Genomic DNA, 14,594 nt, shown 5'->3' with positions numbered 1-14,594 from the left:
AGGTTGTGTTTTACCAATCTCTACATATCTACCCTCAATCTCTCCCCTCATATATTCAATTCCCAAATTTCCAAGTATCAACTAGCACTAAAAGCAATTCAAACTTGACATGTTGAAAATAAAATACTTCATTTTTACCACTAATCAACTGTTTAATCTTTGTTTTTGTATGCCCAGGGTCTTGTACATAGTAATAGGTTAATACATTCTTTTTGGTTATTTAAATTGACCTCATAACCCCCCCTTTTTTTTGTTTTTGATAGTTCCATCCTCCAGTGATCCTGACCTGAAATCTCAGAGTCACCCTTGACTCCTCCCTTTACCTTATTTATCCCCTGCAATCAATTTCCAAGTTAATTTGATTTTTCTCTATACTCTTTTCACTCTTATTTTTACCAACTTACTTCAGGACTTTATCTACTTTTACATGGACAATTATAATATCATCTTATCACCTAACTCTAGACTATCCTTCATATTGCCAAAATCATTGCACTAATTAGTAGGTCTGTCAACAATACTCATTCCACATAAATGAGAGTGAGATGCTGATACCAATAGATAAAACTCAAACTTCTTAGACTAGCTTTTAAGGGTCTGTGATCAGATTCCAATTCAACTTTCTCTCCTTACTACATATAAATCCCATTCTTATGCTCTACAGTCCCATCAAACTGAACTATTAACTATTTCTCAATGTCATTTTACCCTCTCTTACCACTCAACCATACCATTCCTCCTCCAAAAGACAGTGTAATTTTACAGAAAGTATACTGAGATCTATATTCACCAAGACCCTGGTTCAAGTCCTATCTTTAAAAGTTATGAGCTAGCTGTCTCAGTGGAAAGAATGCAAGACCAGGAGTCAAGAAGTTGTTGTCATTTTTGTTGTTATTTAATCATGTCCAACTCTTATGTTGGACTATCCATGAACTATAGCATGCCTGGCCCGTTTACTCTCCACTATCAGTTGAAGTCTGCCCAAGTTCATGTAGATTGTTTCTGTGTTTCCTCTGCTGTTTCCTTTTCCTTTTGCCTTCAATCTTTCCCAACATCAGGCTCTTTTCCAATGAATCCTGTCTTCTCATTATGTGGCCAAAGTTGTTAAGCTTCAACTTTAATATCTGAACATCCAGTGAATGGCCTGAATTAATTTCTTTGAGTATTGATTAATTTGATCTCATTATTGTCCAAGAGACTCTGAAAAATCTTCTCTAGCACCACAATTTGCAAATGGCATTCAGTTACTGGAAAAGCCATACCTTTGACTATATGAACTTCTGTCAGCAAGGCAATGTCTCTGTTTTTTTTAGTATGCTGTCCAGATTTTCCAGACCTTTCCTTCCAAGGAACAAACTTCTTTTAATTTCATGGCTGTAGTTGCTGTCTGTCTGCAGTGATCTTTGAACCCAAAACTATGAAATCTGACCCTGCTTCCATTTCTTCTCCCTCTATTTGCCAGTAAATGATGGGATCAGTTGCCATGATCCTAATGTATTTGTTTGTTTGTTTTTAATATTAAGATTCAAGCCAGTTTTTATACTTCCTTTTTCATCCTCATCAAGGGGCTACTTAATTTTTCTTCACAATCTTCCATCAAAGTGGTATCATCTGCATTTCTGAGTGTTATTTCTCCCTGCAATTCTTCCTTTTGATTCATCCAACTTGGCATTTCACATGATGCACTTTGCATAAAAGCTAAATAAATAAGTTGGCAATGTGCAGGCTTGTCGCACTCTTTTTCCAATCGTAAACCAATTTGTTGTTCCATGTTTGTTTCTAGGTGTTGCTTCTTAGACCACAAATAAGTTCCTCAGGAGATGAGTAAGATGATCTAGTTCTCCCATCTCTTTGAGGACTAGATAAAACTCAAACTTCTTAGACTGGTTTTTAAGGGTCTATGATCAGATTCCATTTTGTCAGAAAGTCCTGAGTTCAAATATGTACTCAGATTCTTTCAAGTTATATGACCCTAAGCAAGATGCTTAACATCTCAGTGCCTCAGTTTCCTTATCCATAAAATTAGTGTTTGTTGGCCTCTTAGATCTTTCTATAAAGAATAAAAGTTAGCATTACTATAGTGCCTAAAGTCTGCAATATAATATCTCTCATGATTCTTTTAATAACCTTGTAAAGTAGATGGTATCATGATCCTCCATTTCATAGATGCAGAAATTGAGGTAGACGTGGTGAAGTGACTTATCTAGGATCATTCAAGCAGAAAGTATCTGAGGGCACATTTGAATTCAGATCTTCTTAACTCCAAGTCCAGCATTCTGGCCACTGAGGCATGGCGCTACCAATCTATGATCCTATGATATCTATTCATTGAAAATATTGATTAATGGGACAGTTAGGGGGCACAGTGGATAGAGCACCAGCCCTGGAGTCAGGAGGACCCAAGTTCAAATTCAGACTCAGACACTTAATAATTACCTAGCCATGTGGCCTTGGGCAAGTCACTTAACTCCATTGTTTTGCAAAAACCTATGTGTGTGTGTGTGTGTGTGTGTGTGTGTGTGTGTGTGTGTGTGTGTGTGTGTGTAGAAGGCCTTCTACAATCTAAAACCACCTCAATCTTTTCAACCTTATTTCATATTCCTCTCCATCCATACTTTGAGATTTTGCTCACAGTTTCTATAATGTCCTGTGGTTCTCTCTTCAACTATTGAATTCCTTTAAAGTCAGACTCTTTTGAAGAAACCTCTTCTCATTCCCTTCCTATTGCTCCAGTGAGAGGGATTGTTCCCCTCAAATCCTTTCCCCAAATCTTAAACAACACTTTTCTGTCAACTCTCTAATGCAATTATTTTTTGCTTCACTCACATATGATATTTATCTATCAGACAACTCCTTGAAAGCAGGGATACAAATCTTATTTAAACTTTAGATCATAAGATTTGAAGTTACCTCATGATCTTTTTATTTAGCCCATTCTTTTACCAAAAAAAAAGGGAAACTAAGTCCCAGAATTTCCTTGTTTTGCAAAATGAATTAGCAAGATACTTAACCCTGTATGTCTCAATTTCTTCATCTGTAAAAAGTGTTGGAAAAGGAAGTGACAAACCACTCTAGTATCTCTGCCCAAACACAGTCACAAAGAATCAGACACAACTGAAATGACTGAACAATAACAATGACAACAAAGACCTAGAGAGGTTTAAAAAATTGTCTCAAATCACACAGCTAGCAAGTAACAGAACCAGAATTTGAGCCAATTCCTTCAGACACCGAATTCATTATGTATCATCATCCTTGGTGCTTAGCAAAATGCTCTTCTGTGGAAGTATTAGTACAGTCCTCAGTGTGCTTAATGTAAGTCATTTAGAACATATTCACTAATTTACCTTCCTATTGAATGCAATTTCCAAATTTATAAACCAAATCAATTAAAATGAGAAAAAATTGCAATAGTCTCAAGATATATTCAGTTCTAATTTTTTTAATATTTCTATTCAGAAATATGCTGAAGGAGTAATAATGAATGAAACTTCCTATTTTTTAAATGATAGCCTTCTTTGATAAAATCTGAAGTAAAGATATACACTATCAAAATAATAAAAATGGATTTGTTTCATTTTTAGTTCACTTCCCCTAAACAGAGAGAGAGAGAAATATCTACTCTGTGCTCTTATTGCAGAAGACTTCATTCACAGAAGAGCTACATAGATGGGTGAAGAAGTGGAAAATGAAGTCCACTAAGATCTCTCTAGACATTACTTTATAGATTTACAGTAAGAACCAATTTTATTTCCATGGGGGCAAGAAGGCATTAGCACTTAGATTGGGTCTGAACCACTCCAAGAAATACTCAGCTGTGGGCAATTCTTCTAGCTCCCCAAGAGTTAGAACCTTCAAGTTCTCACAGGGCATATGATGAATTATTTGTCATATGAAGCTGTCAGGGTCAGCATTCATGATGCCCACCTTGCACATTTTTTACCCTGAAGACTAGTACCAGGAAAAGAGAAGAAATCAATCAGTTTTGAGGTTCCTTTTGCTTATGTATAAAGCAAACTAGGTGTGAAAGAAATGAGTAGGGAATTAAGTTTAGCTCTGGAGTATTGAATTATCCAAAGGAAATTTAGTTTATGACCTAAACTTTCTTATAGACAAATAACTAAGTTTTGAGTTTTGTGGTGTATCCTTTACAAGGAGAAAACACACTATGGCTCTCATGCAGCAAGATATCACTATAAATATATAGTGACTTTTGCAATTTATACATCCACTCTATTAATGCCCTTGTCAGAGATGTGAGGTTACTGAAGTGAGTAAATGCAAATCAACTCAATAACAATAAACCTTATTTCTTCTAAGAGGTAACTTGGCAGTTCAGTGTTTTCTTTGAGTTTGGCCCTGGAAATAGATTAGCAAAATCTAAAAGTAGAGGAGATCCCTGTTGGTCCCCAGGCCAATGTTTTCATGTAAAGGACTACAGTATTTTAAATGATCAGTCTTTTTCAGATAACTGACATTAAACCTTTTAGTCTATTTTTTATTAATAAATTTATTTTCCCAACTACATGTAAAGATAGATTTCAACATTAATTTTTATAAGGTTTTGAGTTCCACATTTTTCTCCCTCCCTCTCTACTCCCCTTGACAGTGAGTAATATAATATAGATTACACATGTATAACTATTAAAGCATTTTAGTTTCAACATTTTTTTAGTTAATACTCCTCCCCACTCTCCACAAAGGCAGTCAAGTATTCCCCCAAAGACCAATTTATCAAAAACTAAAAGTATCATGAAAATATGATTAGAGAAAATAGAGGTAGGATTGGAAGCACTTGGTCAGATGCTTTGAAGAAAAAAGGTAGGAATGTGGGATAAAATAGTGACTAAAAATCTACACTGTGCAGTATTAACATGACATAGTATTTTTCACTATGGTTAGCCCCCATTGTAAAATAGTTTATTATCACATGGATGCAGTCATGCTGTGGATGAGATCATGCCCCTGGTATAAAATTATATAAAAGAAAATATTTCTTTCCCTGTGGTCAAATGTCTTCAGTTCCAGAGTCTGTTCTTCAGTTGTTCTCCCATTATAATTAATCTTTAATATTTTAATGAGAATTAGAATACTTGGTTCATTTAAAATTTGATCTGCTTAGTGAATCAGTTATACAGTTTTATGATAACAATAAAAAGACATGATTATTTGTGAGTGGGGGAAAAGTGACCAAGGAAAATTCAAGCTTAAATCTAATTTCTAGTCAAATTCTTATTAATGGAAATCAGAGTTGGTTCACCTAGGTGATTGGCATTAGGATAGGATATGACTATGTCTTTATATAATTTTGATATGCTGTGTTTATGCATAATATAATATATATATGCATAGAGAACTATGCATATTTCTATTATTGTATACAGACATATATGTCTGCAAATTTAGGAACAGACATAGAAAACATTTTAGGAACAATGAATGACTTCAGGTTTATTGAATTTAGATGAGCTTATGGGATTTAGAGCTAGAAAAATGGTGATGATCTAAATGAATCCTTTCATTTTACATAGATTGAAACTGAGACTAAGAAAGAGCAAGTGACCTTTTCCAAGGTCAGACAAAATTTACTCTCTCTTGGGTATATTAAGGTCAATGCTATCAAACATTCAAGAGATTTATTAGGTGAGTTCTTGAGAGCCTTTTAAAAATATAAACAAAACTTGTTGGAGGGGCGGCTTGGTGATGGAGTCAGGACTACCTGAGTTCAGATCCACCTCAGACATTTAATAATTACCTAGCTGTGTGGCCTTGGGCAAGCCACTTAACCCCAATTTGCCTTGCAAAAACCTAAAACAAAAAAAAAAAACTTGTTGGGTGGATTATGGTAGCTGTAGCAAAAAAAAATAGGTTTGGACATATAAAGGGAAAGGATATGTAAATTATTATTCTGGGGGCATTATGAATAAATTGATATTCTGATGTTATTTTGTCTTTTACCAAACCCAATAAAAATGGGAGATTTTTTTCAATCTAAAAGTCCCTACTTGCTTTCAATGTCTCTTAAATTTCACCAGTCATTTATTTATTATTGACTTTATTGATTTTAGTCATGTATCAAGAACATTTACTTTTCATTTTATGGTAAATTTCTGACATGAGTATTTTTATTTCTGTGTATTATATTTTGAATTTTCAATTTTATATGTATTTTTTATTTCCATATATATATTTATATTGGGCTGTTATATTTTCAGTTGACTTCATAGGTGGACTTGACACACACTCCTACCATCAGTCCCCCCAGGATCATGTTGAATTAAAGCCTGTTAAACCTGTAAGTAAGGTTGTCATGAGTTGGAAAATATTAATCCTTCTAACTTGGCCAGAACTAACCTGAACCAGAATGAATTTGGACAAATCACTACTAATTTTTATATTAACATAATCACTGAAATTAAAGAAAGACATTTCATATGAGGCATGTATTTTTATCAAAGGATAGATTATCATTTTATTATCCAAGTAATTTATTTTACTGCAGGATGAATAAAGACCTGATGTTGTTTATCTTGCTGAATGGAACACTTAGAATCATAGATTTAGATCCAGAAGAGACTTCAGAGGTTATCTAATCCAACACTCACATTTTATAGATGAGAAAACTAGAAGAGGTGAAGTAAGTTACCCAAGGTTACATGAAGAATAATGGAGAAAGACAGAATTTCCCTCCTCTTCACCTCTTCTGACTCCAAATCCAGTATTCCATTCACTGTACCATACCTCTACCAGTCTCTACAGATTGTCTCAGTTACTATCATCCAAGAATGGGTGAAGTGGCAAGAGCAATGGAAAGGGGAGGGAGGGGAGAACATCTTGCTAAGTGATATGTATTCATTAATTGAATTTGTTACATGTCATATAAAAGAAGAGCCTGATCACCTTCTTACCACAGATGCAGCAGAATATGAAGGAGGGAAAGAAAAAGGGAGGAAAGGGAAGGGAAAGAAGAAAGGGAAGGAATGAAAAAATGAAGAAGAAAAGGAAGGCAATGATAGAGGGAAGAAAGGAAGTGAATAGGTAGGTAAATAATCTGGTCCTGGAATAGACTTTATAACATCACATGTCAAAAAACCCAGGTTAAAAATAGGTGGAATATTATAGAGCAAAATTTTGCTAGGGAAGTTGGCTCAAGATGAATGAGAGATTTTTAAGAATGAAAGTCTGAAGACATAAATGCAGATGATGCCAGTGAAGAAGAAAAGATGGAGTTGTCTAAAGAGACCATTTTAGTGGCTCAGGGAACTCATTAACCGATGCATATTTTAAAAAGACATTTATAGAATATGGAAGCAAGGGTAGATAACTGAGGATGAATAGTATGAATATAAAAATGATCTTATAAGAATAATGTGAGGAATGACAAAAGCACAAATGAAATGAGGCTTGCAGTGAATACTAATGAAAACATTAAAAACATAAATGACCTTTTAAAGCTATGCAGGGGGGCAAGAAGAAGCTCCAAGAAGATGCTGCATGATGGCTGGGGGGGTAAGGCTGAAATGACAAGATGAAAAAAATAAAGAGTGACTCAACTCCTATGTTGCTTCTTTTTTTCCTCTGTCAAGAAAAAAATAGCACTCATACATGAAAGTATGTAGTAAAAAGTATTGAAAAGGAATGTGGGATGATGAAAAAGCTTATGGACTTGGTATTAGAAGAGGACCTAGGTTTGAAATCTGACTCTACTATTTGCAAATTTGTGACAGTTCACCAAGTTTTCTATATATTGGTGTTTTGTTTTGTTAAACCCTATAAAGGGTTTAACTTCACAATATTTAAATTCCCCTCCACTTCTGCAACTATGATCCAATAAAAATACAGCAAGACTTATTAAACTTTTGTGACATGGACAACTCTGTCAGGCTGATGAAATCTATGTACTTCTCAAAATAATGTTTTTAAATGCATAATATAAAAAACAAAGGATCACAATGGAATTTATTTCAAAAAAGAGCTCTCTTAGAAATAATCTGAACCACACATACTGTACAGATAAAGAAACCAGAGCCCTAAAATGTTGAAGAATTTGCTCAACATCCTACTGGTAGTTAATTGCAGTCAGAATTGGAATCCAGGTCTTCTGATGACAAAGCCTTTCCATTGTACCCGACAGTTCACCCAGTTCTAAATTTGTGACCCTATAATCCTGTAGCGAAGAAAGCACCTAGCTATCTTCATTGGGTATAACAAGCTTCAGTGATTTAGATGAACTACATATCCCCCTCAGACTAGGGCAAAAACTTTCTCTTTAGGTCTTCACTTCCAATTAACTAGAATCTCTTCGATTTTGATTTAAACTGGGGGTTCATATGGGGTTGTTGCAGGATATATGAGGCAATCAGATGGTTGTCTAGTTTCCTCATCAGTTGGCAACATAATTTATATAAAAGTTGAGTCTGTGGTAAGCCATTGGCCACACCAGAAAACTGAAGATCATCATTTACTTGCATGCATATCTGAAGTAAAAGTTTTTGAAGGACTTTTGGGGTGTCAAATGACTTTCTTGGTTAAGCTAAAAGGACAGTTTCTGGTTTTTCTCTGTAATTCCTTGGGACAAAGGTATTTCTATTAAGCCTGTGGCTTTCCTAAATACTACACTAGGCATTGATCCAAATCTCCATTAAATAAAATTGAGGGGCCCAGTTTTTAGGCTGACAGCAGGAAAATGGCTTACAAGCATTTCTCTTCTAAACAAAAAAGTCCCATCTCTAGTATATATTGGTGATGCTCCATCAGTTTCCCAGCTTCACAGGGAGTCTAAGGCAATAATTGTTGAGAAGTCAAGGTGTTGTCTGTTGGTTCTGTTCCCAGAACTGTTTGAAATTCCTGGCTTCTTTCCAGGGTCAATAGAAAGGCCAATTGATAGTTATTCCTTTTCTGGCCCTCCTATCCACTTGACCCTTCCTATCTAAGGTTACCTTCAATTCTCTTTGTAAGTATTTTGATTTACACATTATCTCCTGACTTAGCATATAATCTCCTTTAAGGTAGGTACTGTTTTTGTGATTTTTGTCCTTTTTTGTGTTCCCAGTTCTTGATCACTGGGCTGTTGGGATAAGCAATGGATAGACCAATAGAGTCAGGGTGACTCATTTTCCTGAGTTCAAATCTGGCCTCTGAGGAAGAACTGGACACAATTTAAAAACAGCAAAAAACACTTAGCATAGTACCTGAAAAAATAGTGGACAATAATATATGTCTCCTGGAAGCAGTTAGATGACTCTGTGTATACAGCACTATGCTTGGAGAAAGAAAACCTGAGTTCAAAACTGGACTCAGACACTTGCTTTGCAACTTTGGGCAAATCACTTAACATTGTTTGCCTTAGTTTCCTCAACTGTAAAATGAGCAGAAGGAAATGGCAAACCACTACAGTATCTCTGTCAAAAAAATTTCAAAAAGTATTACCAGGATTCAGACACTACTAAACAACAACAATAAATGCTTATCCATTGATTAATTGATTGAAAAGGCAAAAGAGGGAGAAAGGAATCAAGAATTATCTATCTCACCCCATGGTTAGATCTCTTAAATTTACCAACAGAGAGGGATGCCAGGACTAATGATCTTGCACTATAGGGTCTATGAACCATTTTACCTACACATTCCTTGAAGTACACAGGTGGTAAGTACCATAAGACAAATTTCTAACTCGCTACTCTCTTGAACCAGTGATTAGCTATTAAAACATACTATTAACAGATTAACCTTTTTTCAGAAATTTTGCTCTCTAAAAATTAGAGTATCATACCTACAAAAACAATTGGTAGACAATTAAAGAAAACTAAAATCCTATGTTACCCATACCTGCTCTGCCCCCCCACCCACACACACACACACACACTCCTAAGCCTTCAGTTATTCTTCATTGTTGTTGGTCAATCATGTTCAAGTCTTTGCTGACCCCATGGACTATACTGTACATGGAATTTCCTTTACAAAGATACTAGAGTGGTTTGCATTTCCTTCTCCAATAGATGATGGAGGCAGAGATTGACTTGCCCAGGGTCACCCAGTGAGTGAAACCAAATTTGCACTCAGATCTTTTTGATTCCAGACACTAACTCTATCCATGGAACCATCTCTCTGCCTGATTCTTCATTACCTACCAAATAAAATCCAAATTGCTATATCTCTCAAGACCTTCCGCAGTTTACCTAAAACAAACTTCTCCAGTCACTTCCTCACTATCACCTATTTTAAATTTATGTTCTTGCCAAGTTGTACTTTGTATGCTAACTAAACATATTCCTTCTCTTCTAACTGTACTCAAGCCTTTTTTTCCTCTTTCTACTCCACTCCAATCTTGAGTATCTTATGCTTACCAGGCATCAAACTTTCCCTGATCCACCCTATAAGAAGTTATTTCTTACTTCTCTGAGCTTGTCTCTCATTCTTTGTACCATTTATCTTTGAGCTATTTGGTCATATGTCTTATCTCACCTCTTAGACTTTATTAAGCATTAGGGGAAATAAAGATGAAAAGGCACAGTCCTTACCTTAAGGAGATTATAGTTTAATAGGAGGAATAAGACATGTACATAAATAACATTGAATCAAAGTGGTATGCGATTAGGAAAAGGGGAAACATGATCCTGCCTCAACAAATATGAAGAATCAATTTATTTGCAGCTGTAAGAACTGAAGAGACTTCATGAAGAGAGCAACATCTGCAGTAAGACTTAAAAGTTGAAAAAAGATTTTAATAGGAAGAGATAAGGAGTTTATGCAAATAACAGGGAATGGGAAAGATATCATAAGATGAGACTGAAAAGCATCTAGTTGAAAGGGAAGGGAAGGCAAAAAAGGGAAGGGGAAGAATTGAAAAGGAAGAAGAAAAGGAAGGAGGAGACAAATGAAAGGAGGAGAGGGAGGGGAAGAGAAGAAGAGAAGGAGGAAGGAAGGGAGCAATGAAGCAAGGACAAGATGTCTTTCACCAAAAAAGGCTGATGTGAATGAACACCCATCTACCTGAGAAGGTTTACCAAGAGCTCTGGTTAAAAGTAAAACATCTTTGAAAGGAAAGAGTTGCATTGGACATAAGGTCTTGTTCAGTTCTGAGGTTTTGGAAAAAGATTAAATGTCCATTCAAGGTCACCTAGGGTGCCATGATTTAGCTCTCCCATTCTCCTTAACAAGCACATTCATTGTTGAGATATGGAAAGCCCTCACTCAGCAATAGGTAACATAAAGCTACAGGATGTGGAAAGCAATAAAGCTAGCTTCTGTTTTGACAGATTATGTATATTATGTGTCAGATGAAAATGAATATACCCTTTGTCTATGAAAGGAACAAGAATTTCAAGGATCAAAGTAAATCTGAATTAAAGCCAATGGGTGGGAAACAATTTAGTCAGTGAACTGTGCCACCCACCAGTATGCAAATCCTGGCAGCATTTATCTGTTCTGCATCAGCCTGCCTGCTTGGTTTCTTTTAATAAGCCACTTACTATTTTACTCAATTGTAAATGGTCCAGTAATGCTATAATGCCACCCAGTAGCTCAAGGGAAAAGCCCATCTTTTGTTCTGAATAGTCAGAGGTGGAAATGAACACTGGTTTTTAACTTTTATTAAGTCTCCTTAATCTTTTTGAAGCAAAAATAGTCAGGCTTTCTGAGATTAGGTCTTTGCTCATGAGACAAGGAGAATTCCCCTCATACCTGTAGGTACCACTGCTGAATAGGGAACATTGCTGTGATTAGAAAGGGAGTCTTATTTAGCAGAGTTGTCTCAAGTTTGACTCCTTTAAAGTCTTAATTCAAGACCTCAAAATGGCAGAATAGAGGTCCTGAATGATTGAAGGCCATGCCAATGGAGCACAAATCATATCTGGTGCTACCAACCAAAAAAGGCTTTGAAAACAGGCTCAAATTGTGTGTCTTTCATAAATGAGTTAGCCTAGACCAGTATATATAAATATATATATATATATATAGTATAAAAGTATATTTATACAAATATATTTATACATACATCATTACATGTTATTCAGCTCTATATCTATATTTCAAAAGACCAGACATTAGATTTTACATTTATGTGCATATATGCATGCATACACACATAATACATTCATGAATGCATATTCAAGTGATTAACTTTTTGAGATAGACATAGACACAGAATTGAATCATACTAATGATGTTTATATGTATGTATATTATATATTATATTATATATATTCCTACAAAAAATTCATAAAGATTCTGTATTAAAGCTTGGAGGGGTTACATTCTGAGGAAGGGAGGGAAAGTATCAAAGTAATTTATATTTAACAAGTTTTTCTTAGGATATAATTAAATTTTTTAACAAGTGCCTTTTTTTGTTGTGGGTTTTTTGTTTGTTTGTTTGTTTTTAGGTTTTGCAAGGCAATAGGGTTAAGTGGCTTGCCCAAGGCCACACAGCTAAGCAATTATTAAGTGTCTGAGCCTGGATTTGAACTCAGGTACTCCTGACTCCATGGTCAGTGTTCTATTCACTGTGCCACCTAGCTGCCCCTTAATGCATGTCTTTTTAAGAAGAATAGACAAATTTGTTGGAGGAGTAATAAGGAAAGAGGGATTTCAAGACCATAGTGGAGATCACAGCCAAGATCACAAATTAATAGATTTGAAGCTAAAAGGAACCTGAGAAGTCAACTCTTTCATTTTATAGAAAAGAAAACTGAGATCCAGAGAGGTTAACTATCTAAAGTACAGGAAATAAATAACAGAGGCAGTATTATGAACCCAGGTCCTCTGACTTCACCACCAATACAATTTCTACTGTATTATATGGGAAAAGTCATGATTTTATAGATATGGTTACTCCTCTCACCTACAAATATCACAACTCTTCATATTTGGTGAAATGCAAAAAAATGTTATCCCATAATGACTAATATTCTGCTAATGCTCAGCTCCAGACTTATGAAAGCTGGTACTTTCAGATAAGGGCAAGAGAATAATCCATCAATAGGTTCTTACTTAAAACCTTTCTAGCTTTGTAGAATCCATATTGTTCTCCCCTGACATAGGCTTCATGGCTATGTTGAGCACCAGAGCAAGATTTTAGTATAAGAATACTCATGCTATCATTAAGGGTATTCTTATACCATTCATGTTATTTCTCTTTGTACAAGGGATTTCAGTGAATATTTTATTCAGAAAGCATTTTTAAACATTTTCTCCAACTTTAGAGGGAAAAAAATAGTTAAAACAAATGTCTGGGGTGGCTAGGTGGCATAGTGGATAAAGCACTGGCCCTGGAGTCAGGAGTAACTGGGTTCAAATCTGGTCTCAGACACTTAATAATTACCTAGCTGTGTGGCCTTGGGAAAGCCACTTAACCCCATTTGCCTTCCAAAAACCTAAAAAAAACTAAAAAAACAAACAACAACAACAACAAAAAAATGGCTGGACTTGGCCCGTTATTTTATTATGTATAAAGTAGCATATTGGAATAAGTAAATCTAATGAGTGAGACATTATATGTACCCAATACAAAATAAGTTTATGACAAAATTCACTCAAAGATGACACAGAAATAATTCAAAATATTGCAAGTTCTGGTGAAGCCCAAGGAAATTTGTCAATCAGTTTTTTTGAGTCATGCTTGTACCTATAAAATCCATAGAATTTCTTCCAAAATGATCGGTAAAATATTGAAAATTATTATTACAATTGAGCTTTTCCTTCTATGTTTGTCTTCCTTTAACTATGATGTATACAGTGATTTATTTATGTTATTTCTACCACAACTTCCCCTTACCAACAGGAACTGTTTCATATTTTTACTTTTCTTTGTATCCTTGGCACTTAACACAGTGCCTACTAATACATGGCAAGTCTTTAGTAAATGCTTGTTGATTGATGGATAGATTATGTTTAAAACTACAAGATCCCAATGTGCTTGTGGTCTATGCTTATGGACAATTAGTTGGTGCAGTAGATAGAGCACTGGGCCTGTTGGCAGAAATACTGAGTTCAAATCCAGCTATGGACACTAGTTGTGTGAACTTGGGAAAGACACTTAAACTCACTTAAATTTCCTTAAATATAAAATAGAGATAATAACTCATCTATCTCCCAAGATTGGGTTCAGAATCAAATGAGATAATATTTTTAAACCACTTAACAATGTACTTGACATGTAGTAGTAATTGTATAAACATTATTATTATTATTATTATTATTATTATTATTATTATTATTATTATTTATTATTCACTCTTTAAAATATTTTTGGCAGAACAAAAATGTACAGGATCATAGATGAAAAGCTGGAAGGGTCCTTGGAAACCATTGGATCTATCTTCCTCATTTTATAGAAAAGGAAACTGGTGCCCAAGAATTAAGTAATTTGTCTGGGATCACACAGCAAGGAGGTGTCTAAGACAAGATTTTAACTTAGATTTTCCTGACTTTAAATGCAAAACTCTATCCATTATGCCACCTAGATTTGCTGTTGTGCAGTTGTATATGATTCTTCATGACCCCAAATGAGGTTTTTCTTAGCAAAGATATTGGACTGGTTTACTATTTCCCTTTCCCATTTATTTGACGGGTGAAAAAACTGAGGCAAATAGGGTTAA

General features: G+C 35.1%; 2 protein-coding genes across 3 annotated transcripts in view; one reads left to right on the top strand and one right to left on the bottom strand.

Moving 5' to 3' along the window:
- Positions 1-6,368, top strand: part of NKAIN3 (sodium/potassium transporting ATPase interacting 3) — an 862,357-nt gene extending 855,989 nt beyond the window's left edge. Inside the window, exon 6 of the mRNA XM_074207993.1 lies at positions 6,216-6,368. Coding sequence (XP_074064094.1) covers positions 6,216-6,358 — 143 coding nt within the window. The 3' untranslated portion in view covers positions 6,359-6,368. The remainder of the gene's footprint in view (positions 1-6,215) is intronic.
- The window catches only part of GGH (gamma-glutamyl hydrolase), a 117,290-nt gene that overhangs the window by 12,658 nt on the left and 90,038 nt on the right, over positions 1-14,594 (bottom strand). The gene's annotated exons all lie outside the window — the stretch shown is intronic.

The sequence above is a fragment of the Macrotis lagotis genome, chromosome X (assembly GCF_037893015.1).
Source record: "Macrotis lagotis isolate mMagLag1 chromosome X, bilby.v1.9.chrom.fasta, whole genome shotgun sequence".
Classification (NCBI taxonomy): domain Eukaryota; kingdom Metazoa; phylum Chordata; class Mammalia; order Peramelemorphia; family Peramelidae; genus Macrotis; species Macrotis lagotis.
This window is presented reverse-complemented; position numbering and strand designations above follow the sequence as displayed.